The sequence below is a fragment of the Rhineura floridana genome, chromosome 20 (assembly GCF_030035675.1).
Source record: "Rhineura floridana isolate rRhiFlo1 chromosome 20, rRhiFlo1.hap2, whole genome shotgun sequence".
Lineage (NCBI taxonomy): Eukaryota > Metazoa > Chordata > Lepidosauria > Squamata > Rhineuridae > Rhineura > Rhineura floridana.
This window is the reverse complement of record NC_084499.1, coordinates 14,933,803-14,961,643: the sequence shown is the minus strand read 5'-3', so window position 1 is coordinate 14,961,643 and position 27,841 is coordinate 14,933,803. Positions and strand designations below refer to the sequence as shown.

The 27,841-nt window shown below is 45.1% G+C and overlaps 1 protein-coding gene across 3 annotated transcripts in view; it reads left to right on the top strand.

Annotated features, from left to right (window-relative positions):
• The window catches only part of LMX1B (LIM homeobox transcription factor 1 beta), a 214,246-nt gene that overhangs the window by 159,002 nt on the left and 27,403 nt on the right, over positions 1–27,841 (top strand). For all 3 annotated transcript variants that reach the window (XM_061603945.1, XM_061603946.1, XM_061603944.1), the window contains 2 exons: positions 24,352–24,584; positions 27,131–27,309. In XM_061603945.1, the coding sequence (XP_061459929.1) occupies positions 24,352–24,584; positions 27,131–27,309 (412 nt within the window). The remainder of the gene's footprint in view (positions 1–24,351; positions 24,585–27,130; positions 27,310–27,841) is intronic.

The window sequence follows — 27,841 nt, the reverse complement described above, 5'->3', positions numbered from 1 at the left end:
AGGTATTGAAAATAAAACAGCCGATATCATAATGCCGTTGTATAAATCTATGGTGCGGCCGCATTTGGAATACTGTGTACAGTTCTGGTCGCCTCATCTCAAAAAGGATATTCTAGAGTTGGAAAAGGTTCAGAAGAGGGCAACCAGAATGATCAAGGGGATGGAGCGACTCCCTTACGAGGAAAGGTTGCAGCATTTGGGGCTTTTTAGTTTAGAGAAAAGGCGGGTCAGAGGAGACATGATAGAAGTGTATAAAATTATGCATGGCATTGAGAAAGTGGATAGAGAAAAGTTCTTCTCCCTCTCTCATAATACTAGAACTCGTGGACATTCAAAGAAGCTGAATGTTGGAAGATTCAGGACAGACAAAAGGAAGTACTTCTTTACTCAGCGCATAGTTAAACTATGGAATTTGCTCCCACAAGATGCAGTAATGGCCACCAGCTTGGATGGCTTTAAAAGAAGATTAGACAAATTCATGGAGGACAGGGCTATCAATGGCTACTAGCCGTGATGGCTGTGGTCTGCCACCCTAGTCAGAGGCAGCATGCTTCTGAAAACCAGTTGCCGGAAGCCTCAGGAGGGGAGAGTGTTCTTGCACTCGGGTCCTGCTTGCGGGCTTCCCCCAGGCACCTGGTTGGCCACTGTGAGAACAGGATGCTGGACTAGATGGGCCACTGGCCTGATCCAGCAGGCTCTTCTTATGTTCTTATGTTCTTATGACTTCTTCACACAGCACTTAATTAAACTCTGGAACTCACTCCCACAGGAGGCAGTGACGTTCACCAACTTGGATGGCTCGTTGTCTCATCAGCGATAGACAAATTTATGGAGGATAAAGCTATCATTGGCTACCAGCAGAGCTTGGGAAAGTTACTTTTTAAAACTACAACTCCCATCAGCCCCAGCCAGCATGGCCACTGGATTGGGCTGATGGGAGTTGTAGTTCAAAAAAGTAACTTTCCCAAGCTCTGGCTACTAGCCATGATGACAATGCTGTGCCTCCATGGTCAGAGGCAGCATGGTTTGGAATACCAATTGCTGGAAACCACAGGAGGGGGGATGCTCTTGTCCTCAGGTCCTGCTTGCGGGCTTCCTAGGGGCATCTCTTTGGCCACTGTGCGAACCAGATGCTAGACTGTATCAGAGCTTGGAAAAGTTACCTTTTTGAACTACAACTCCCATCAGCCCAATCCAGTGGCCATGCTGGCTGGGGCTGATGGAGTTGTAGTTCAAAAAAGTAACGTTTCCAAGCTCTGGACTAGATGGGCCACTGGCCTGACCCAACAGGCTCTTCTTATGTTCGGTGACGTAATTGAGGACCTTCTCCCTCTGCCCATGCAGTGCTTTTACACTTGGCATCAACTGGCCCTCTTAAAAATAGAAGTATTTCAAAAGTGGAGCATTTCTGGAAGTGCATGGGAAGGCAACACTGACCTCTGAGCCAGTGTTTGATCTGTTGGTGCGCACGGCTGCTATTTCTCGTTCTTAAACCATCCCGTACTTAATGGATATGGTGAGAGCTTGGTGCCTGTCTTTGCCCTAAGCCTGATAAGTTTAAACAATTAGGACTGTCTTGAATGGGGGAGGGGGAACCTTAGTGGGTGAATCTGACTCAACTGATTTGCTGCTTCATTTTAAAATGCAGCTGAGGATGGCCACGTAGCCTCGATGCAAGTGCCTTTTCGAGACACTGAAGGAAGTGTGAGATAGAGACCAATTATGCAGCGTTGGCGGTTCTTTGGTTCAGAGAACCAATCTCAGCGACTTGTGATACTTTGAGAGCGGAGCACTGTGGCTGCAAGTGTTCTTCTCTGACTTGGATTTTAATCCACGGTGATGAACTCCCTCCAGCCCCATATATGGGGTGTGCGAGGTGCCCCACAGACTCTTGGCAGCCCACCAAGCCCAGCACCTGTCTTACATTATCATATTAAATTATCCAGTGATAATTTTGATGGAAGATTCAGGCAAATGGGAGCCTTTCTTCATACACTGTTGAACTATGGAATTCCCTCCCATAAGATAGGATGGCCTCCAATGTGGATGGCTTGAAAAGAGGATTAGGCAGATTCATGGAGGATAAGGCCATCAATGGCTACTAGCCAGGATGCCTACGTTCCTCCTCCACTATCGGAGGTGGTACACCTCTGAATACTAGTTGCTGGGAATCACCAGTGGGGAGAGTGGTGTTGCTTGCAGGTTTCCCACAGGACATCTAGTTGGCCACCGTGAGAACAGGATGCTGGACAAGATGGGCCACTGGCCTGATTCCATAAGGCTCTTATGTTCTTGTGTACAGTCATTTCATTATTTGTTGTTGTTATGTGCCTCCAAGTCGATTGTGACTTATGGCAACCCTATGAATCAGCGACCTCCAAGAGCATCTGTCATGAACCACCCTGTTCAGATTTTGTAAGTTCGGGTCTGTGGCTTTATCCATCTCTTGTTTGGCCTTCCTCTTTTTCTACTCCCTTCTGTTTTTCCCAGCATTATTATCTTTTCTAGTGAATCAGGTCTTCTCATGATGTGTCCAAAGTATGATAACCTCAGTTTCATCATTTTAGCTTCTAGTGACAGTTCTGGTTTAATTTGTTCTAACACCCAATTATTTGTCTTTTTCGCAGTCCATGGTATCTGCAAAGCTCTCCTCCAACACCACATTTCAAAGGAGTTGATTTTTCTCTTATCCACTTTTTTCACTGTCCAGCTTTCTCATCCATACACAGAGATTGGGAATACCATGGTCTGAATGATCCTGACTTTAGTGTTCAGTGATACATCTTTGCATTTGAGGACCTTTTCTAGTTTTCTCACAGCTGCCCTCCCCAGTCCTAGCCTTACACAGTGGTTATATGGTAATTTTGGCTTGTTTTTCATTTTTTCTTTTTAAAAAAATATTTGACAAAAATGAGCCTAGTTTGAAACTATCAATCAGAAAGACCCATAAGGGGAATTTCCAGAGTCTAAGACATGTCTTGAGGTCAGTGCAGATGTCTTATGCCAGTGCAGTGAATCTTTTTCAGAAAGACAGCTACATTCTCTTCTGGGCAACACCATCATCATCATATTTATTATATTTATTACAAATCAATGCAAAGAAAACACAATTTAAATGAGGATGGGGAAGTCATCAGTTACTCAGGATGGGGGTGAAATTTGATTCAGTGCACTTTTAAAGGCAAACCTGCCTAATTTGCCCTTTCCAGATCAATATGCTTAGCTGAAACACAGCGATCCTCTGCAATTCGTGCTTCTCCAAATTTTGCAGTGCAGGTTTCCAGCCAAGTAACGTGTCCAAAAATGCATATACTAGGGTAAAAAGTATATTAATGGAAAATATACAAAAATGCAAAATATTAGGGAACATTGTTTACAAAAAAAGGTGTATATTAGGTAAAATTACATTTTAAAAAGGTACACATTAGGTAAAATGCACAGTAAAATGCTGATAAATTTTCATGAGGATTTTTATTTTTTTAAAAAAATTGTAAACTAACACAGAAATGTGCAGAACTGGACTTAAGATGGGGAAACATAAGAAGCATAGAGAAACTGAAATGGACAGATTCGCCCGACCCTAGCTTAGGGATGCTAGTTAGCTGCAAGTCCTGTTTACAGTTAAAGAATGCACAACTATGCAAAGAATGAGTGAAAGTTGTTGCTGGGGGGTGCAATAAGAGAGAAACAAATGCCTGTCCAACATTCTCAGCTCAAGCCTATGGCCTAATCTTCTCTCCAGTATTTGCCTTTTTTGGAGGGGGGAGGTCCTAAAGAAAGGGCTCCCCTTTGTGAGTTGGAAGTTGTTAAGAGAAGCTGTGCAGTTTTCATACATTCCACATACGGCAGAAAAACCGGGAGAAAATCCTCCATCATTTCACATTTGGGGGGTGGGGTGGAGGGTGTTCTTGCATTCTTGTAATACTCTCTTTACACCCCAAGACTTGAGCGTCAATTCTCTCTGCAATTCTCTGCAATAAACACATTTTTGTAGGCATTTTGACTAATGTGCACATTTTTGCAAGCCAAGACCCCTAATATTATGCATCTTGGTATGTTATGTTCACTCACATATTCATTTTATGCGTGCTTTCCCCGGTGTAACACATTTTTGTAAATTTTTGCAAAGTTCAAATAGGTACAAATTTCAAAGGATGGAGTGTTTTGGTTCTCGTCATGTTTGGGGAAGTGCAAATTTGATAGATTTGACTTGAAATGCGAACTGAATCAAATGTCTTGCCCATCCCCAGGCTCCCACCCACCACTGACGTGTGGCTCCCAGAATGTTGCCAAGGAGAGAATGCGGCCCCCTTGGCCTAGAAGGGGTACCCTGTCCCCTGCCTTACAAGCCACACAGTTATGTGCCAGAATAAATTCTTGTAGGTCGGAATCCATCTTGTCTGATGCACATCTGCAGCTTACCCGACGGATTGCTGTGGTTTCATCAAACCCTTTTCAGGGACGCACCGTGGGGTTGCCAGCCAAGCTTGGGAACACCCTGGAACTTGCACGGAAGTGTTGTGTTCAGACAATCTCGAAACCTGAACAGTTGAGAGAGGCAGTCCTTCTTCTTTAGGTGCCTTGGTGCAAAAACTGACCCTCTCCCCCCCAAAACCTGACACACACACATGTGGGGCTGAATGTTGACTGCTGCACAGGATGCCCTTCAAGTAAGAACAAGAATAGAGCTCTTGTTAATACACGAGCCTGTGCTTTCATTTTCTTCCCCTTTGACAAGGTCCTGGGTTGAGTCTCCAGCATAAGAATATCCCCTCCCAGAAAACCTGGGAAACTGCTGCCAGTCAGTGTAGACAATGCTGACCCTGATGGACAGTTCTTAGTAACTCTATCTAAGGCGGCTTCTTATGCACCTGGAAAGGCCCAGCACTTGGTGGCAGAGACTCTGCTTGGCATGCCGAAGGTTCCCAGTTCAATTCCTGGCATCTTCAGGAAGAGCTGGGAGAACCTCCCTGCCTGCAACCCCGGAGAGCTGCTGCCGGTCAGTGCACCCGAGCTGGATGGATCAGTGGTCTGACTCAGTAGAAGGCATAGATTCCTATGTTTGCCAATGTCGATGGGTTCTTCACTTAAAACCACAAGGACTAGCATCTTACTCTATTTTTAGCTCAGTGGCAGAGCCTCTGCTTTGCCTTCGGGAGGTCCCTGGTTCAATCCCCAACATCGCCAGTTAGGGCTCGGAAAGAACCCTGCCTGAAGTCCTGGACAGCTGCTGCCAGCCAGTGTAGAGCCACTGTCCTTCAACCTTGCATCCCCAGATGTTCTTGGACTACCTCTCCCATCATCCCCAGCCGGCTTCACCCCTGGCCAAGGGATCGTGGGTGTTGCCGTCCAGCCACGTGGAGGGACCCAAAGTTGAAGAACGCTGGTGTAGACCATACCAAGCAGGACAGACCAATGATCCAACTCAGGATAAGGCAGCTGGCTATGTTCCAGGGTTCACCCCACCCCCAGGAATGTTGACATTCAGCCATATCTCCTTTTGCCTTCCCTTCTATTTCCCCTTCTCTATTTTTTTTTTTGACACATTGCATTGTTGGGGAAGGGCTGCAATCCTTATTTGTTCCTAGTCCTATCTTCCTGTTGGCCGTGTCCTCCCCCTTTCTAACCCCCAGTTCCAGTCCCCTTTGCCTTCCTTGCACACCCTCCCTCCTCTTACTGGCATCCCATTCTCTCTAAAAGTTGTGGGCACGGAATGACTCTCTGCTATAGGAACCCCAGCCTTTCCAGAAAAGGGGGGAGGTAGAAACACAGCCACCACAATCTCTTTTTTTGGGGGGGGAGGGGGGAGCAATCTTTTCACAAGCCAGTTGCAAAAGCAAATCTGCCTTGAAGGAACAAGGTGGATTAGTGCGGGGCAGGAGGTTGCCGACTTAACTCTACCCCTTGTTTCTTTAGTGTCCCTGCCAGTCAGAACCCCACTGCTGTGTGCAATTAAACACAGTGGATTAAGAGAGAGAGGGAGACAAAGTCCCAAGGAGAGGGGCTGGGAAAAGGGTTTAATTCCACTTTAATATCTTTCCAAGTTGAGGGTTCAACAAAGAGAGCAATTTAACCCGTGCATGTCTATCTGGACATTAACAAACAGTTTGCAGCTTTCCGGGCTCAATCCCTGATGGCACCTTCAGGTAGGGAATGGACCCAGCCTGGAATCCTGGAGAGCCGTTGACAGTCAGAGTAGACTAGGGATGGGTGAGAATTTCGATTCAGTCCGTGTTGCAAGCAGAATGTATCAAATTCGCACTTTCCAAAACAACTTGAGAACCAAAAGACGGCCGTCCTTCGAAATTCGCATGTATTAGAAAGTTGGGGTGCAGGTTGCCAACTAAACGGTATTTACAAAAATGCATATATTAGGGGAAAGTGTCCGTAAAAATGAATACGTGAATGAAGATAATATGCAAAAAGGTGTGAAGTGATGAGAAATGGCTTGCCAAAATGTGTCCCTTTGTCAAAACTGCCTACCGAAATGCATTTATTTGGAGAAATTTGCACTAAAATGGTGGAGAATTTTCATGAGGATTTTTTTTTAAAAAAATTGCAGATTGCTGCAGAAATGTGGAGAACTGAATTTAACGTTAGAAAAGTGAGAAACGGAGAGACCTGAAACAGACAGATCTTTCCATCCCTGATGTAGACTAGTCGTCTACTTGGTCGTCGGGCTACAACTGCCATTGATTTCGACTGAACATCAGGAAAAACTTCCTAACTGTTAGAGCCATACGACAATGGAATCAATGACCTAGAGAGGTAGTGGGCTCTCCGACACTGGAGGCCTTCAAGAGGCAGCTGGACAGCCACCTGTCAGGAGTGCTTTGATTTAGATTCCTGCATTGAGCAGGGGGTTGGATTCGATGGCCTTGTAGGCCCCTTCCAACTCTACTGTTCTATGATTTTATGACCCCAGCCAGCTTAGCCAGTGGCCAAGGATGGTGGGAGCTGTACTGCAACACCATCTGGAGACCCAAGCTTGAAGAACAGTGGCGTAGGCAATGCCAGGCCAGATGAACCAATGGTCTGACTCAATATAAGGCAGCTTCTGATGTTCTTAAAGCCCAAGAGGGCTTTGCAGTAGTCAGTTCCACTTGGATCCCTCTGCATATTCTACAACTGTTATAGGAACACAGGGAGCTTGCCTTATACCGAGCCAGACCAATGACCTATCTAGCTCAGTATTGTCTGCACTGATCGGCAGCAGCTCTCCAGGGTTTTCAGGCAGAGGTCTTTCTTGCCCCAGTTCCTAACAGGAGCTGCCCGGGCTTGAACCTGGGACCTCCTGCCTGCAAAGCAGATGCTCTGCCACTGAGCTACAGTCCATTCCCTTCTCAGTTTTAGCATTGAGGTTAGGGTTAGGGTTAGGGTCTGGACCGGTCCCTGGTAACGAAGGATCTAGGAAGCTGCTTTATAATGAGGACACATTCCAACAGGGCAAGAAGGGTGTGAATCAGGGTTTCAAAGCCCAATCTATCAAATCCGCACTTTCCGAAACAATATGTGAACTGAAGCACCGCCGTCCTTCGAAAGGCACACTTCTCCAAATTTTGCGATGTAGTTTGCCAACCAAGCAATGTTTTAAAAAATGCTTAGAAATGGGAATAACAATGACTATATGACTAGGAGTAATTGCTGGCAAAAAATGTGTACGTGAGTCAAAATGGCACATTAAATGAGTTTTGTAGGAGAAATTTGCACTGAAATGCTGTTTTTTTTCCCCCTGCATGTCAATGCAAACTGAATTCCCTAGAAACAATCCATGGGTATTCAATGAGGGGTCTGAACCCACATCTCCCAGGTCAAAAGCCTTCCTCTGGATCCAAAACCTCCTACACCCCTTGGGTGAGTCCAGATAGGAAGCTGAAAGCTAGAACCCATTTTTTTAAGGCATGGGGGAGAAATGCCTTTTCCCTCTCCCGAGCAACAAATCAACGCTACCAAGTTTCCATCCAAATGGCAGCGTGTTCCCCCCCTTCAAACAGCAAATCTTTGCCGCCTTCTTGCACCCCACTGTTTTTATACGGAGGGAAAGCGAGGAGATGTAACACATGAAACATTTTGTTTATAAAACGTCGATGCTTGTGTTTTATTTCCCCGTATTCCCCTCTCCCCCCCCCGCAATCTAGATAACGGATGACACCGCCAAGTGTTCTGTGCCTTCCGCAATAATGCCACTACGACAGCCTTTCGAAGGGTTATTAATAATAGATTGTGTTGATGAGTTTGGAATTTGGCAATAGACCCACCCCCCACTGGAAAGACATTAACACCGCAGGACTAAAGAGTCTCTCCCTTGCAAATCAGCAACTAAATGGCTTCCTTGATGGGCTCTGGGCATGAGAAACTCCTGTACTCTGTCTCTGAAAACCAACATATGAAGTTATTTCATTTTATTCAGGCACCAGCTCTTCTCCCCCCCTTGCACATGCACACACACTCCTCTTCTTAATGTTCCCATTCAAGAAGAAAGGGAGATTATAAATCCTTTCCCTAAGCCATTCTTGCCAGCCAACCTCCACCAAAGCTGTCCTTCACAACAAAACAAAAACATTAGAGAGTTATTAATTCCGTTAGAATCACACTGAGGCTAGTTTGGTGTAAGGCGAAGCAGGCCATTGGGGTTGTGTGGGTCTTCCAAGGGCTACTTCCAAGGGTCGTATTGCACTTTGATGAAATCCCTGCATGGGTGGCTGTTTTGGGCTGGAAATAGTGTCCGACCCACATGTAGATCTTTATATTACAAGTGTATGGGTCGGAGCCAGACGAAATTAGTTGCATGGGCCTCATTGAAATCAATGGGACATGTTAACATGACTTAAGTCCCACTGATTTCAATGGGGCCTAAGTGCAAGTGACTTACAGTGCAATCCTATACACGTCTACTTAGACATAAGACCCATGGAGTTCAGTGAGGCTTACTACCCACGCAGGCGGGTATAGGATTGCAGCCTTAGACTGAAGCCAACCCATTGTGTTAAGGAATGAACGATTCCCCCCGGTTTCGTTTTGCTTCTGTGGGTTCCTCTACCCTGTGATCCTGAACTGAAGCCTGCTTGTTTTGCCTCCGCTTTCTGTTCCTCCCCCCCCTTTGCGTCACTGATGCCTGCACATTGCAAAAAACTGATCTTGAGGCCATTATTTACAGTTAAATCAAGATCGTTTGATGAGCTGTTTCAACAATGTGAACCTGATGCGCTCCTGCACGTTGTTTGAACACCACTCTCAGATACATCCAGCTGTGTGCAGCCAAATGTCCTGGGCCAACACCCGCATTGAGGTCCCAAGCCATTGTCCTCCTGGTTTTGCCCTGATTTAGCTGAGAACACTCAGTAAGCTTCTACAAGCACTGGGAGGAAAAGGAAGATATCAATGGAACAATTTTTAAAAAGAATGTATCATGAATAGGGATCAGGGAGGAAATAGATTCAGTCCACACTTAAAGGCGAACCTACCTTATTTGCTCTTTCCAAAACAATGCACAAACAGCCTTGGACTGCCTTCAGGTTGATCCCGACTTATGGCGACCCTGTGAATAGGGTTTTCACGGTAAGTGGTATTCAGAGGTGGTTTACCATTGCCTTCCTCTGAGGTTGAGAGGCAGTGACTGGCCCAAGGTCACCCAGTGAGCTTCATGGCTGTGTGGGGATTCGAACCCTGGTCTCCCAGGTTGTAGTCCAGCACTGTAACCACTATACCACATAGCCTTATCCTCCATGAATTTCTATCAGTGGCTACTAGCCATGATGGCTATGATCTGTCTCTACAACAGAATTCTGGACTAGATGGACCACCAGCCCGATTCATCAAGCTCTTCTTATGTCCTTATGAAACACAGCCATCCGTCAAAATGCCAACGTCTCTGAATTTTGCAATTTCATGTTTACCTGTGGATGTGAACTGAATCAAGCTCCTCCCTTCATCCCTAGGGGAGTGCAGGAAGCTGTCTTATCCTGAGCCAAACCCATTGGGTCCATCTCGCTCAGTATTATCTACACTGACTGGCAGAGGCTCTCCAGGGTTTCGTGCAAGAGCCTCACCCAGCCCTCCCCGGCGATGCCAAGAATTGAAACTGGGGCTTTCTGCATGCAAGGCAGTTCCTCTACCACAGAGCTAGGGTCCTTTGGGAACATTAAAAAACAACCTCTCCCATGGGCAGCCTGCAATGATGCAGTCCACCCTGTCACCTCGTTCTGATGCATCGGTGTAGAACCAGTCATATCCCCACCATAGATTGGAAGCACTCTTAACATCACTTTAACAGTCATAGAGAATCCTGGGGACTGTAGTTGGCTAAAGGTGCTGGGAACTGTAGCTCTGCGAGGTCAGCACCCCTTAACAAACTACAGTTCCCAGGATTCTCCATGACTGTTAAAGTGGTATACGAATCCTTTACATCTATGGGGTGGACCGTAGACTACTAATCAGTGGCGTGGTTAGGTTCCTTAAGAGTGGTCTTTTCTGGACTTATTGGACTTATTTGGGGGGGCTCTTTAGATGATGATGGATTTCAATTTCTTGATAATGTACATTGATTCGCTTCCTTTAAAATGTGGCAAACCATCTCTGTTGCATTTGGGGGCCCTCCCGCTCATTCTGCTGTGTGGGGACCCAGACCATCCGCCCCCAGAGGGTTACCTTCATGGCAGCGCTGCTGCTAACAGGATATTGATTTGTGTTTTGGTTTTTTAAAAAAGAGACTGTTGGGGTTATCTATATTTTGATATTATTATTGCGTCCCCTTGTTTGCAACACTTGTTGGTTGGTTATACTAGATTTTCCTTCTGCATGTATGGTATTGTTTTAGGCAAACCACTTAGAGAGATGATCGTGATGAATCTTGTTAAGCCAATAAATGTTATATACATTTATTTTAGATTGTTCTTATTTTATATGTTCTTATTGTATTATATTGTGTATTTTATTGTATTCTTTCTGTTCACCGCCCAGAGAGCTATTGCTAGTCGGGCGGTATATAAGTCTAATATAATAATAATAATAATAATAATAATAATAATAATAATAATAATAATGATATTACAGCCGGTCACAGTGGAGAAAGGCAAAGAAGCTGTCCCTTACGGAATCATTATGAATCCTGAGTAGTTACGAGCGCGTCCTCTTCTCTTTGTCACCCCCCCTTTTGCAACCCCCCATCATTATTCTCAGTTTGCGTACCAAATGACAAACTGGGTTAACAACAGAAAGGACCAGAGATGAATATGTCCCCTCTCCAGTCAATATAATGGGTCCATCTGTGCTATACATTCAAAGCGGCATCATGCCACTTGAAACACTCAGAGCTCCCCCTCCCCAAGAATCCTGGGAACTGTAATTTGTGAAGGGTGCTGAGAGTTGTTATGAGACAGTTGTCCCCCTTGCAGAGCAGCAATTCCTAGAGTGGTGGAACAATCCCTTCTTCCCAGGGAACCCTGGGAATTGTAGCTCTGTGAGGGCAACAGGGGGCCTCCTAATAGCTCTCAGCACCCTTCACAAACTACAGTTCCAAGGATTCTTTGGAGGAAGCCATGACTGTTTAAAGTGGCATAGCAAAATGTATAGTGCAGATAGGGCCAATGCTGTAACACACCCTATAATAATAATAATAATAATAATAATAATAATAATAATAATAATAATAATAATAATAATAATAATAATAATAATAATAAAAATAAAAATAAAAATAAAAACCTCATGCTGACCCAGCAGGAAAAAAAACACTAGGTGACATTGGAGTATATTTGGACCCCAATGAGATTTCCAATGGAAGGATGGAGTCACGTTGTACCCAAGAGACTTTATTTATTTATTTATTTTTGGTCACCACAAGTGTGCTTGACAGTACCAAAGCACCTTGAGCCAGAAAAAAGAAATTATGCAGAGGAGGCAGGCTTTTGTTCTGAGCAGTATACGTTGGCCACTTCTCTGTGCATGTTGAGTAAACATGGATATTTTGGGGGCCCAGAAGTTTTTGTTTCCAGAAGGGTAACGGTAAGTGGTAACCAGCTGGAATCTGAGAACAATGTACGGATTAAAATTTGTGACAATGTCCTAGAAGGACATCCCTGCAGGTCTACTTATGGTGTAAAATTGCACGATGAAAAGTGCGCCTGGGGTTGAAAAGTACCCCACAAGTCTGCATGAAAGATGATAATCGCAACAACAACCTCTCGCCCTCATGTTCTTCAGACTTCTTGGTCACCAGCTGTTCTCCTGGAGGAGCCATGTTAAAACAATAACTGAGCAGTTCTGGATCCTTGCATATTTGTGCAGAAGAATGCAAAAGATCTCACATTTCGTACACAGGCCCTTCATTCTGATATGCAGACAATGAACCTTTCACGAGGAATCTTTCATGGCATCATTTTTTTTAAAAAAAAAAGATCAGAACGAATGCTCTTAAAATGTACTGCTTACTTTTGCAATTTAATCTTAAGTGTGGGCCTCTAAACCTTGCCAGATCTCCCCTTCCCCACAATAAAAATCTCCCCCACTTAAAATCTCCTTCCTGCTAGGTTGTGTGTCATGTACTTAGCTTCCATATTCAGTCCACACTACCTTCGTGCAATTTGGGGGGGGGGTGTCCTGTGGGCATGAGAGCTAGTAACTTGCAATTTTTTATTTTTTATTTTTAAAAAAGCACAATGGCCGAATTTCCCTAAGAGCATTCTAAACACAAAGAAGCCTTAAACTACAATTAAAATCCATGTGAGGTGAGCTGAGTGGAGTGTACAGCATCCCGCTTTGGATTTCAAACGTCATATTTAGGTCTGACTCAACTGGGGAGGTGGAATCAATCTTGCTGAGTCTGCTAAGTTTCTGCAGGTGTGTGTATGTGTGGGGGACGCATATGCATCTAATTCCATCTGATGCTCTTGCGGCTGTTTTGACATGTTTTCTATGACTTTGGAGCCAAATGCCACTTGCACATCCCTGATTTAGCCTTTGCACACACACCCTTGCAAAGTTTAGCCCGAAACTACGCTTCTCCCCCAAATAATTGCTGCTCATTAATCCGTTTGGCTTTTTAATTGCTGCTGCCACTTTTTTTTAATGAGTTCCACCGGCGCCTTGAACTTTCTTTCTTTCTTTCTTTCTTTCTTTCTTTCTTTCTTTCTTTCTTTCTTTCTTTCTTTCTTTCTTTCTTTCTTTCTTTCTTTCTTTCTTTCTTTCTTTCTTTCTTTCTTTCTTTTAAATCTCTCTCTGTGTAAAATAGTTTCTCAGCTCCAGAGCAGATTAGAAGAAAATTGCATCCATAATCTGTAGCGTGCAATTGCTGCGCTTCTAAAGAGCAATGGGTGTTGCGGGAGGAGGAGACGCGTTTAGAATCCCAAAGGTGGAGCACGGCGAGGCAATCATGGGGACTTTGCAAATGAAGGATCGTTTTAATTCTCTTCTCCCGGCAATAATTTGATTCCTCATAAATTTTGCCATCAAAGCGCTGGGAAGGAACCATGCTGCCAAATCAACGGGGGCGACAGTGACAGAGCAGGCCACTGTCAATTAGGGGGTGACTATTATGCAGAGGACATCTCTGTTCTGTCCAGGTTGGCCTCACAGCAAGAAGCATGGAAACACCCACCCCTTTACAGCCAGGCTCCCATCCTTCAACTGGATCCCTTGCTAAGATTTTTCCCATTGTAAGGATACAAACAGCCTCCCTCTATAGAGAAGCAGGGTGTGACCTCTTTCAGCCTGAGGGCCACATTCCCTTCTGAGCAACCTTCCCAGGGCCACAGCCCATCGGTGGGCGGGGCCAGAGGCAAAACCGGGCAGGGCAACGAATGCAGTGCCAGATTTGCGCACAAGCTAAGAAAGCTACATCTTGGCCTCAAAACACATAAAAAATGGCTAAGGCTGCAATCCAATTCATGCTCACCTGGGAGTAAATCTCATCGACCCCAATAGAGCTCACTTCTGAATAGATGTGCACTGGATCACAGCTTTATGCTGCAATCCTAATCCCACTTACCTGGGAGTAAGGCCTGTTGAATTCAATGGGGCTGACGTCTAAAGCTTGTGTCCAGCTAGCTTTTACTCAGAGTAGACCCATTGAAATTAAAGGACCTAAATGAGTCATGTTTATTAATTTCATCAGGTCTACTCTATGTAGGACTAGCACTGGGTACAACCCATTATTATTATTGTTGTTGTTGTTGTTGTTGTTGTTTCTACACCAAGGGGTTGTATCCAATGCTAGTCCTGCATTGTCGTTGTTTACTGTTGTGTTTTTTTGATTCATTACCTGCCCATCACCCTAAGGTCCCAAAGCGGGCCACAACACTTTCAGCTGTGACGTTAAAAACAATTTAGAACAAATTCTCTTCTTCTTGGTGATCACTCGTGACCGAGTAAGATTGTCTTCCAAAATAAAGTCTTTAACAAAGGATCCGTCTGAATCTGTCTCCACCGCCGATGTACCAGACCATGACTAGGGGCTTCTGGATTTCACAGTCCTGCCCCCGTCACCATTTGCCAATTGCCATGGGACTTTTGTTATGGAAGACGCCTGTGCGTGAATTTGTTTTATGCGGGGAGATTGGCACACCACGATCAACACACAATCTTGACAGAAAAAGGCTTTGATCCAATGGAATGGGTACCATGATGATTGGAAGTCCTTTATCTGCTGCAGCCTTCATCCACCTTCACAGTCGTTGTAACATACACATTGTTATCCTCCGCCTGTTCTGCCGTTGAGGACTTTCTTGGATCGTTCTTTGCCTGGTTCCTCTCCCTTGACCTTACCGCCACGGGTGACCCTGCTGGGAGCACATGACTCCCAACGGCATCGCTCACAGGGTTCATTGGAACATGCAAGCCCACTCACCACTGCAAGGTGACGATCCAGCAAGGGGAGAACAAATTACCATCATATTCATAACGTGGGTCCTAAAAATATACATCTCAAGTGGGAAAGGCCCTGGAATAATGTACTTTTGAGGGAGAGGGCAATGCTATGGGGTTTCTTCAACTTAACACAGCTTAGGGTCTCAGCCTATCCCGTCCTGAATGAAGGTAAACTTGATCTTTGCACAGCAGAACCATTTCTGCACACATTTGCACACCCCTTTCCGTCCTCCATCCAGAAAAGCAAGGGGAGTGGTTAGAATCCCAAGGGCACATTCCAGCCCCCTCAAAAGCACTTGGGGGTGCAGCCTGGGGAGCGTTCCGAGGGCCATATACAGAGGACCACATCTGGTCCTTCAGCCTGAGGTTCTGCACTGCCTGTTGTAGAGAGCAGCTGACAATGCACTAAGGAAGGAATGATCTGCTGATTTCGGTTCTTTCAGTGATTCGTCTTAAATTTGGTTCTCCCCATTTCTGCGGCGAAATGTTATTTTTTTTAAAATCCTCATGAAAATTCTTCAGCATTTTAGTGCGAATTCCTCATGAAAATGGACGTGGGCTGCCTTCAAGTCGATTCCCAACTTATGGCGACCCTGTGAATAGGGTTTTCATGGTAAGCGTTAGTCAGAGGTGGTTTTACCATTGCCTTCCTCTGAGGCTGAGAGGCAGTGACTGGCCCAAGGTCACCCAGTGAGCTTCATGGCTGTGTGGGGATTCGAACCCTGGTCTCCCAGGTCATAGTCCAACACTCTAACCACTACACCACACTAAATACATTTTTGTAGGCAGTTTTGACTAATGCCGCCTTAATTGCCGCCCTGGCCTCTTACTGGAAGGAAGAGCAGGATATAATAATAATTATTATCATTATTAACAACAACAGCAACAATAATAATGGTGGTGGTGGTGATGAACACCTTTTTTGAAGCCATTTCTCCTAATATAATGCATTTTTGGATATTATCTTCAGCAACGTATTCACTTTTCTGCATGCTTTCCCCTGTTATATGCATTTTTGTAAAGTTTGGTTGCAGACCCTCAAAATTCGGCAAAGTGCAAATTTCAAAGGATGGCTGTGTCCCAGTTCGCAAAAGTGCAAATTTGATCGATTTGGCATGCAAACCGAATCAAATTTATCTCCCAGCCCTAACTGGAGATGCCGGAGGTTGAACGTTGGACCTTGCACAAGCTAGCCACCGAGCTGCGATAATGATTCCCTTATTTCCCCATTTGTGACCTTTATTTACCCCACCAGAAGTCCTTCCCCTCTTGTAACAGATGCCGCCCTTTCTGCCCTACTGTTATTTATAGCATTGATTTGCCGCTTACTCCATAAAATGGCTCAAAGCATCTTGCAGTTGTAAAGGCAGACAGAAACAACGCCAAAAAGTCAAAACAATATTATGGACTCAAAATTGCTCATCCCACAGCATTATAAAAAGACAATCCTGCCCCTACCCCACTAAAAGACAAATACTATAATGTTATTTACTAATCCTGCAATACAGGGGGGGAGGACTGATCCTACCCCACCTTATTAAAAGATGAACAGCAGTACAATCTAGGGTATCATCATACCACATGATCCCCAGAAAAAACCAAATGCTCCAGGGGAAACCGGAATATCTTTGCCTGGCTCCTAGAAGTTGATAGTAATGGGGCCAGGCACGTAGGAACATAGAAAGCTGCCTTATACCAAGTCAGACCATGGGTCCATCTAGCTCAGTGTTGTCTACACAGATTGGCAGCTTCTCTCCAGGGTTTCAGACAGGGGACATTTCCAGCTTGACCTGGAGATACCAGGGACTGAACTTGGAGTTTCGGCATGCACAGCAAATACTCTACCACGAGCTACAGCCTTTCCCCCATCTCTCTAGGGAGAGTATTGCCCCTCATCCTGGGCTCAGCCAGGAGTCCATCATATCCAGCTCCCCTCAGCCCAATGTACATAGCAGCTGGATTGCACCCTTACATGCTTTACAATCAATAACTATCTTATTTTTTCAGTAAATGTGCAACAAACCTTTGCATTAGGCTACTTTGCTATAACGTTGAATTCCCTTCATTATTCATTAATTTAATCCAGTTCATTGCTCCTAAAAAAAAGAGAGAAGTGTTTTGACACTTCCCCTGTTTTTTAATCCAGTATGTTAACTTAACAGATGTAATTAAAGTCCAACATTTTGATTTCCCAATCAATCAATACTTTCATGTTTTTCCTAGTGCTGATCTACTAAGAATCTTGGTGCTATCAGCAGATGATATAATCATTCTTTACTGGAGTCCAATCCAATTTCTTCTGTCTCCTCCAATACAATTCTAATGGGATCTAACTTCGTAGTATCTTCCACCCTAGGTTAATTGTAGATTCATGGAGTAGAGAAAGTGGAGAGAGAGAGAGAAGTTTGCTTGCCAGGTATAAGTGATTTGGCTGGAGATTCAGGGCAAACTCTAGTCATCATCAGGGATGCAATTATCTGGTGTTGTGGAGGGTTGTAGACCCTTTACTTTTTTAGGAGCAGGGTTCCAGCCAGGTCCCTGCGTATAAGCCAATCAGCATGAAAGGGGAGTGTATTCGCCGCTAAGAAGAGTCCTTGTCCCTTCGTGCTGATTGGAGCCATCCAGAGTGAAAACAGGTGAGTCAGCCACTTTGAAGACTCCTCTTAATAGTTAACACACAGCCTCCCCTTTCGTGCCGATTGGCTGCTAAGGAGGATGTCTGTTGTAATGGAGTGTGGACTTGCAAGACGACATGGAGAGCAAGGGGGACGAGGAAAGGGGTGTGGCGTGACTGTCATGAAGGGACCCTGCACTTCTGAATTTGCCACTGCACAGTTGGGCATCATGACTGTACAGAGCTAGCTGCTGCAGTATGTCAGAGAGAGTCCCCTGGCTTAGATGGCTCTAAAGGATGATTAGACACATCCCTGGAGGGTGGGTGTATAGCAACTGCTATTAGTCATGGTGAATAAGTGGAACCTCCAGGTTCAGGGGCACTATACCACCAAATGACAGTGGCAGAGGAGCAACAGCAGGAGAGGGCAATTGCCTGCAGCCCCTGCTTATACACGTCCCAGAGGCATCTGGTTGAACACTGTGGGAAAGAAGATGCTGTATTTCTGGTCCGATGCAGCAGATTTTTTTTTAAAAAAATTCCTTATTTACTCCCTTACAGTCATTAACCATAAATAGTTTTGGAGGAGAAAGAATAATAACAGCGGGCCTCCAGCTGTAACATCCAAATATGTGATGTTTTGGAAGTACTGGGTCTTGAGCATTAACAACCGTGTATGTGTGTGTGTTTGTAAAGTGGTGTTTGTTTCATTTGTATCTGGCATATGACAAAAACAACGCAAAGAAACAAATGGAAACATGATGTAAAATTGTGGAAAAACGGACAGGTTGCATTGGCAAGGCCCGGCCAAATCAATTCCGGTTTTGTCACATGCTTTGTGATATTCGCCTGCAGAAACAGCCGAATGAGCCCGACGCCTTGAATTGGTCTCTTTTTATGGCTCTGTCCTGTTTAGCGAACCTCTTGAACCGCACTTAATGCGAACAGCAAACCTGACACCGCATGGGGCTTATCTGTCCCCCATGCAGTAAATGAGTTATAAGAAAACCATTACAATCTATTTGTCCCACAAACAGGAGGAAATTAAAGACCCGGGCACGGTGATTGAAAAGGTAAAGGTTAGGTTGTCAGGACATTATTATAAGAGTAAACAGTGCAGAACGGTGATTTGAGGGAGGCGGAACAGGGTCGAATTTAAAAGCAAGATAACAGTCCGGGAGGCAATAAATCTGCCTCCCCGTACGAAATGCCAGATGGCCCGTGCCCCGGCGCAGGGAGGCGCAAGGGCCTCGTTTCAACTGCGGCTGCCCAGGATGCAAAGGCTGCTCGCATGCGGTCAGGCTTCGTAGGAAGCTTCAAGAACACATCATGCTGTTGCAGCCTTTTTGACCGGGGAAGATCTTCCTTCGCTGTTTAACAGCCGTGGCTGTTGCCCATTTGAGACTGGCAGGGCGGAAAGCAGAGAGGCCAATGGTAGGCGGAGCCAACTCACTCGATCCCATTCCCCTGCCCTCCTCCCTGCTGGGTTTTACAGGGGCAACGCTGGCACGAAGACGGAGGAGGCTGACGGCCAGGGCCACCTTCTGGGCTGGATGTCAGTGAGAAGGCAGACAGGTGGGGGCTGAGTTTGGTGGGCCAGTGCCCCATTCGTCCTCATGGATCAGCCCCCACTTCATGCTCTGGGCTACTCTGGCCCCTTTTGCATGTCTCTGTCATGGCAGGAGCATGGTCAGTGGTTACTAGCCATGAGAACGAAATGTCAGCCCCGCTGTTTGAGTGAGGCCTCTCTAACGGGCCCTGAGATCTCTCCCCAGGCCAACCCCTCTCCTCCTCCTCCTCCTCTCTGCCCCTGCATTTTTGGCTACCTGGGATGCATCCATCAACTCCGATCATGCCTTGCTTGCCTGGACAGAGGGTAGAGAGGGGTGTATGTATGTCTAAGTCTATCAAGGGGATGGAGCGACTCCCTTACGAGGAAAGGTTGCAGCATTTGGGGCTTTTTAGTTTAGAGAAAAGGCGGGTCAGAGGAGACATGATAGAAGTGTATAAAATTATGCATGGCATTGAGAAAGTGGATAGAGAAAAGTTTTTCTCCCTCTCTCATAATACTAGAACTCGTGGACATGCAAAGAAGCTGAATGTTGGAAGATTCAGGACAGACAAAAGGAAGTACTTCTTTACTCAGTGCATAGTTAAACTATGGAATTTGCTCCCACAAGACGCAGCAATGGCCACCAGCTTGGATGGCTTTAAAAGAAGGTTAGACAAATTCATGGAGGACAGGACTATCAATGGCTACTAGCCATGATGGCTGTGCTCTGCCACCCTAGTCAGAGGCAGCATGCTTCTGAAAACCAGTTGCTGGAAGCCTCAGGAGGGGAGAGTGTTCTTGCACTCGGGTCCTGCTTGTGGGCTTCCGCCAGGCACCTGGTTGACCACTGTGAGAACAGGATGCTGGAGTAGATGGGCCACTGGCCGGATGTTCTTATGTTCTATGTTTCATGTCGAAACATAGCCCATAGTGACAAGCTTGCACTGTGCACTTTTGCCTCTGGCTCCGCCCACCACAACCATGTGGCCCCCGGACGTTTGCCCAGAAGGGAATGCAGCCCTTGGGCTGAAGAAAAGGTCCCTTCCCGTGGTCAACATCTCTCTAAAACTGCAGCACCAGAACAGGACCCAGAACTTTAGATGTGGGCTGATGAACATAGAATACAATAGAAATGTTGCTTCTTGTCATCTGAACACAACTAAGTTTATTTAGTTATTTATTATTTGATTTCTATCCCGCCCTTCCTCCCAGCAGGAGCCCTGGGCGGCAACCAAAAGCCCTAAAAACACTTAAAAACATCATGAAAAACAGACATGAGAATACATTAAAACAAAACAACTTTGAAAACTTTTTTTAAAAAGCTTTGAAGATTTTTTTTAAAAAGGTTAAAGAACATCTTGTTTTTTTAAAAAAATTAGAAAGGTTTCAAAGCATATTAAAAAGCAAATCCAACACAGAAGCAGACTGGTTGTCTGATTTTGGACTTCTGATAGTGAGACATTGATCTGATCCAGTCAGGCAGTTTCTTTTATTGCAAGCAGAGGGAAAACTGTTTCTGGGTCTGATCAGACCGCGTGCTTTGCCGCCCTCGGATTTGTTGCTGAGGTTCAAACCCTGTACAGGGGTGATCTGCTAAACTTCTGTCCTGACCCTTCAACAGGTTTACCGCCTTGCATTTATATGCTAAGCCATCTAACTGCGGTTTGATCAAGAGATACCAAAGTCAGGTCACTTTGTCAAGTCCCGTTTTCTGTTGTGTGTTTTGGCGTCTTAAAAAACAACGCAGGGACGGTATCTTCCACTAGTCGAGCCGAATTTGATCTCCTCTCGCTCTTGTAGGGCTGCCCCATTCAGTGTCACCAAGAGAACAGATTGTGGGGTGGGCCATGGGATTATGGATTTATTTACCCAAGGCACATATATGCTGAGGATAGAATTATGAAGAATTTTCATGAGCATTTTTTTTTTTTAAAAAAAATTGCAAGTTGCTGCAGAACTGAATGTAAAATTAGAAAAATGAGAAACTGAGTTAACCAAAATGGATAGGCCCTTCCATCCCTGGCTTCTGGTGATCTGCTTTGTCTGTGGGAAAGGGAGAGCTTCTCTGGAACACCCCAGCACTCTATTTTCCATATTCAGGGGGGAAAACCCAGCAGCAGTTGAATCCTTGGTTGCATTTAGAAATGGGGGGGAAATTGATTCACTTCATACTGAAAGGCAAACCTACCTCATTCACACTTTCCAAAACAATGCACAAACTGAAACACAGCCATCCTTCCAAATTTGCACCTCTCCAAATTTTGCAATGCAGCTATCCAGCCAAGTAATGTGTACAAAATTCATATACTAGGGTAAAGGGCACATACAAATGCATATATTAAAGAAAGCAACATGCAAAGCTGCATTGTATTAGGGGAAATTGCTTGCAAACCATGGGTATATCAGTCAAACTTCATGCAAAATTTGTGTGTTGGGATAATTTCTCACTAAAGTGCTGACAAATTTCCATGAGGACTATTTGAAGAAAAAAAATAGCAAATTGCCGCAGAATCCTGGAGAACTGAATTTAAGACTGAAAAATGTTTTGTTTCAGGAAGTGCGAATTTGATAAATGAAAACTGATGTGGAAATGTGGGTAGCTGAACACTGGGAGAGAAATCGGAATTGGCCAGTTCACCCCCTTTAGTTGTATCCAGTGCTAGTCCTACCCAGAGTAGTCCCATTCAAATCAATGTACTGAAGTTACTCATGTCCATTGATTTCATTGGATTTATTCTGAGTAGGACTAATATTACACCCAACCCAACACAATGTCTTGCATTAACTTTGGGTGGCATCCAATTGTAGTCCTACTCAGGGTAGACCCATTGAAATTGATGGATCTGATGGATTAACTTAGGTCCATTAATTTTAATATGTCTAAGTAGAACTTAGTTGGCTACGCCTCTCTTTCACTTTGCACCCATTTGAGCTGAAATGAATTTGCTTTCTGATGGGACAACTGAGAAATTCATTCTTTGTGAATTCTGGCATGGAACAAACGTGATCTATGCCACATGGATGGATTGGGACTAGGGATGGCCTCCATTGCCCAGTGCCATTTCAAAAGCATTCAGTCAACCTAACAGGCTGGTATCAATTCCAGTTCTTTGTCCACTAGTCGCTGCTTTTACCAATCCATTTTCCCCACTCAGGAAAAAACATTGGTATATTGGTAATTTTAAAGGAAATATTAATATTTTGAAAGGAAATATCTATAAATGAAAGGAAACATTGATAAAATTATCATTCTTGGTAGCAAAAATAGCCACGGAAAATCACTACATAAAAATCCACAACAAGAGAGAATAAGTGAATTAATGGAAAATTTAGTACCAAACCCGAATTGGGTAGAATTCTAGCACATCCCGAATTGGGACACAGTTGCTCTTCCGATGCTATTTTTGGCCTTAAAAACCAAATAATTTATACCAAATAATAATTATTTTTTAGGATAAAACGTATTTAGAAATGCACATTTTGTATTTTTGATTTTTATCCACTTAAACAAAAAGAGAAGCTGAAACAAACTTATGAATGAACACATGCAGAACAGACCGGAAACAGACTGTTCAGTTCATTCCATCCCTCTGTGAATTTTCCCCTGTGCACTTTGATGTCGAGAACTCACTGGGATAGTGGAAGCACTTAAGTTTGGCTAGGTCATGTCCCTGGGTCCTACATTGGGCGTAAGGGTTAAATAAATGCCTGTTTGAGTAGCCTGATGGCTTTTGATTGGAAAGCGTTCATTTTTTACTCATTGAGGATCACCTGTCAAATGGACAAAAATGCCATAAAACGAGGGAAACCTCATCAGAGCAACAGTGCCCCCTCCTCCTCCCCTAGCATGATGAACCCCCACCCCATCTGAAAGCTTCTCTCTTCCCCCTCCCTCCAGATGCTTTTGCCAAACATTGGGCTCTGCTTCCATCCCTCATTACCTCCACCCCATTGAACGTTACTGAAGCGCAATCCGTTTGCTATGGTCTGAATGGACGCCCATCTGCAGATGCCTTCACATTAGCGCTGATCCTCTTGAAGCCCTTTGAAGGCATCCTGTCCTCTCCACGCCCCTTTTGAGTTCAAGGGGCAAGCTTCATTAAACAGAGCCCAATCGGTTTAAAGAGCTGGGCTTGGAGAACAGCAGGCGGGAGAATCTGTGCACGCTTTTAATCCTTTTAAGTACTTCCTTGGCTGTGTATGCTCTACCTAGGGGTGGAAAGAAAGAAAGAAAGAAAAAGAAGGGAACCTGGCATGCTTGGATTGCTGCAAAAAGACAGAAGGTGCTTCCTCTCCCTCTCTCAATGTGCTTTGTTGTGAATGGTGCCTGGCTGCAGTGAGTGGAATGCAGAAATAGAGGAAGCTGACTTCCCCGGAGTAGGGATGAAAAGTGCTGTCAATTTCAGTGAGGTGGAAAGCTCTGTCAATTTCAGTGGGATGGAAAGCTCTGTCAATTTCAGTGGGATGGAAAGCTCTGTCAATTTCAGTTCCCTTCCTTTCTGTTTTTCCAGTCTTAAATTCAGTTTTCCTCTTTTCTGCCACAACTGGAGAACTGGTAAAAATGTGATGAAAATTCTCCAGCACTTTCATGTGGGTTTCTCCTGATAGGTGCCTTTTTGTTGGCAGTTTTTATGCATGTGCCTCTCTTTGCAAGCAATTTCTCCTATTATGCAATGTTTCGCATGTTATTTTCACCCATGTGTTCATTTTTAGGCATGCTTTCCCCTAACATAGGCATTTTTTGTAAACGTCGTCTGGTTGATGAACTGCATTGCAAAATTGGTGCGGATTTCAAAGGATGGCTACATTTTGGTTCCCATATTGTTTCTGGAAATGCAGATTTAATAGATTCGGCTTGAGATGCAAACTGAATTGAATTTCTTACCCATCCCTAATAGGGAGCCAGACCACTGATTAATCTAGTTCTGTGTTTACACTGACTGGGAGAGGCTCTCCATGGGATCGAGATAGGGGCATTCCCAGCCCTACTAGAGATGCTGAGGACCTTCTGCATGCAAAACGGATGCGCTATAGCTGATCTATGGCTCTTCCCCAAAACAAAGCATGCCATTTCCTTCAACGCTATTGTTGCAGTTGTATGAAAACCGCAAATATCAGTTGATCAAAACGTAGTCCCTTTCCAAATAAAGGCATCAGGCAACAGACCTAGAATCTTTTCAAGGGAATTCATGCCCAGGAGACTTTGCCCGTGAATGCGACCCACTCGTTCCTTCCATTTCTGGCATTCCAAGGTGGGATCCTGCTCAGAGCCTCCACTCTCTGACCCGACGACTCTCTTTTCTCTCCTCCCACTTCCTGACAGATTGTTTGCGGCCAAATGCAGTGGCTGCATGGAGAAGATTGCCCCAACGGAGTTTGTGATGCGGGCGCTGGAGTGCGTCTACCACTTGAGCTGCTTCTGCTGTTGCGTCTGCGAGCGCCAACTCCGGAAAGGAGACGAGTTTGTGCTGAAGGAAGGGCAGCTGCTCTGCAAAAGCGACTACGAAAAGGAGAAAGATTTGCTCAGCTCCGTCAGTCCCGACGACTCGGATTCCGGTGAGTCCTCCCAAGCGGTGCCTGGTCCTAATGATCCACGCAGATAGGTCATTCTGGGTCACAGCCACACCATGGGTTGCATTCAGCTCTTGCCTACTCGCAGTAGACCCATTGGAATTAACGAAGCAAAGGTAGTCGTGAGTCTGCTCTGAGTAGGACTAGCGTTGAATACCACCTGATACATTCAGGAACGCAGGGAGCTGCCTTAAACCAAGTCAGACCATTGCTCCATCTAGTTCAGTACTGTCCACACTGACTGGCAGCCACTCTCCAGGATTTCATGCAGGATTCTCTCCCAGCTCTACCTGGAGAGGCCAGGGACTGAACCTGGGACATTCTGCATGTCAAGTGGATGCTCTGCCACTGAGCTGCAGCCCATTCCCAAAGCACTCTTAGTCCGCTTGAACAGTCAGGACTTCCCCCAAAGAGTCCTGTGAACTATAGTTTGCTAAGTGGTCTCCTAATGACTGTCAGAACAAGCTACAGTTCCCAGGATTCTTTGGGGAAAGCCATGACTGTTCAAGTGATGCAGATGTGACCTCAGACTCCAGAATGAATGGTTGTACAAAGCCCTCTGCCTCTCTTTAGATGGTAATGGAGAACCTCAGGCCCGATGGAGAACCTTGGGCCGGATGGGAAACCTCAGGCCACAGGGCCAAATGTGGACCTCCAGAACTTTCCATCCGGCCCTCAGGAATCTCCCCAGCCAAGCCCCTGCCCAAGCCTCACCACCTGACTGTCTCCACCCCTCCTTGAATGACGCCCAGGGCTCCTTCTGGGAAGAAAAGTGGGATATAAATTTACTAAATAAATAAATAAAGTAATAAAAATCCTTAAGGGGTCCTCGAGGCAATTTTCAACTGGTCCATGGGGAAAAAAAGGTTGTGGTAAGTCAGCCCTAGATTATGACTAGTAAAATATGAACATGAGACACCTCTCCTTCAAAATAGAGGGAAAGACTGTAGAGCCAACCAGCTAAGATTCTCTGACATTGACTCAGAAGCTGAAAGTTTTCCATCTGCCAATTTCATACATTAGCCAATTTCAATTTTGAATCAGTCAATGTCAGTTTTTCCGTTTCTCATTTTTCAGTCTTTTCCCCATGTTTTCCAATCCACATCAGTTTGTGCATTAGTGGTTAGGAGCCTAGGAACCAGCCTGATACTGAGTCAGACCCTTAATCCAACCAGTTCAGTATCGTCTACACTGACTGGCAGCGAATCTCCAGGGTTTCAGTCAGGGAGTCTCTCTCAGTCCTACCTGGAAATGCCAGGGATTGAACTTGGGGCTTTCTGCGGGCAAGGCAAGATGCTCTGCCACTGAGCTACGGCCCTTCAAGTAATGGGGAAATCCTGGTTTCCATGCCACAGGTTTATGAGTGTATGTAGCCCCCCCCCGTTAAAATAACATTTGCTTCCACATCAATATCTGTGGCCCAAATTAATGATCCAGGGCAATCCAAAGGGACCCATGAGACTGTTGGGTTTTCTTGCCAAAACCATCAAAAATGATCTTCCAGCATGCTAGCAAACAGAGAACTTTGGACGTGCTGAGTTATTTTTTTTAGGATGCAGCCAACCAGATTTTTATATTGCGATTACGCTTATTAACTCCACATCACTCTGTGCGTTTTCAAACGCATCTTTTACAGAATGGTAAGTTCTGTCGTTTTAATGATAGTAGACAAGACTCCCTTCTATAAGCCATTTCTAAAGAAAGGAGCGGTTGTGCTTGAGAATAATATTGCAAAGTAGCTTCTGTGGTCACTGGATAACGGATTGGCTTGATTTGGCAGAAGGATATGTTTATGTCATTGGTGTTCCTAGACAATGAAAGCAACTGTAGAATAAGCTCTTGAGAGGGGAGGAACAGTTCTGCAAACCTTTGGGTTATCCTATGCCCACTAATGCTTCCTTTTTCTATGTGTGGTGCCATTTTGTAACTCACAGCAGTAGAAAGATAATAGCCAAATGGAACCTTCATGTTCAGTGGCAGTCTACCTCTGAATACGAATGGTTGGGTAGCAACAGCAGGAGGAGTCTGTTCCCTTCAACCCTTATGTCTGGTCTTCCCTTGGGGCAAGAGCAGAGAGCTTGTTTCAGCCGGAAGGCCACATTCCCATCTAGGCAACCTTCCGAGGGCCACATGCCAATGGTGGGCGGAGCCAGAGGCAAAAATTGGTGGAGCAACAAGTGTAAGCTTTTATCTATGTATAGCAGGTCTAGTTTCTTCACACACCCCTTTCTGTGCAAGCAAGGGACACTATCAGAATTCTCAGACATGTTCCGGCGAGGCAAAAATATTTGGGGTGTGAAGCAGGACTAGTGAGAGGTGTGGCCTAGGGAGAGGGCCTGATAGAGATTCCTGGAGGGCCACATTTGTTCCCCTGAGCCTGAGGTTACCCACCCCTGCCTTGGGGCATCTGGCTAGCCACTGGGGGAAGCCAGATACTAACTAGATGGAACTTTGGTGTGATTCATCAGGGCTCTTCCAGTGTTCTTACCCGGCGTGGCCGCGTGTTCAATCTCTTTTTAATTGACCGACAGTTAAAAGTGATGATGAGGATGGGGACGTCAAACCAGCCAAAGGACAAGCAAACCCAGGGAAGGGCGGCGACGACGGGAAGGATCCAAGGAGACCGAAACGGCCACGGACTATACTCACGACCCAGCAGAGGCGAGCGTTCAAAGCTTCATTTGAAGTGTCTTCCAAACCTTGTCGGAAGGTATGCTTTTTGCAGAAAAGTCCTACTCGTTGCTCAGACATCATCATTAATAATCCCATTCTGCATCACAGCAGTGGCAAAAGCATATGGTCTGCAGGCAGAAGGTTCCAGGATCAATTCCTGGAATCTCCACTTAAAAAGATATTGGATACAGGGGCCGGCCCTACTCCTAGGCAGAATGAGGCAGTTGATGCTGTCTCAGGTGGTAGATGCTGGGGGCGGGGGTGGTAAGGATGGGATCTGTTGGCGGTGATGGTTCAAAAGCATTCCTTCGACCTAACAGGCCAGTATTCATCCTTTGTCTGCTAGTCGCTGCTTTTATCAATCAATCTTTTTGCCTCGCAAAAAATATTGATATTATCAATGTTTTAAAGGAAATATTGATGATTTTCAAAGGAAATACCGATTATTTTAAAGGAAATGTCAACATTTTGAAAGGGAATATCAATATTTTGAAAGATAACATTGGTAAATGAAAGGACATATCAATAAAATGATCATTCTTATTGATACTTTAGAGGCAGTTTTTTTT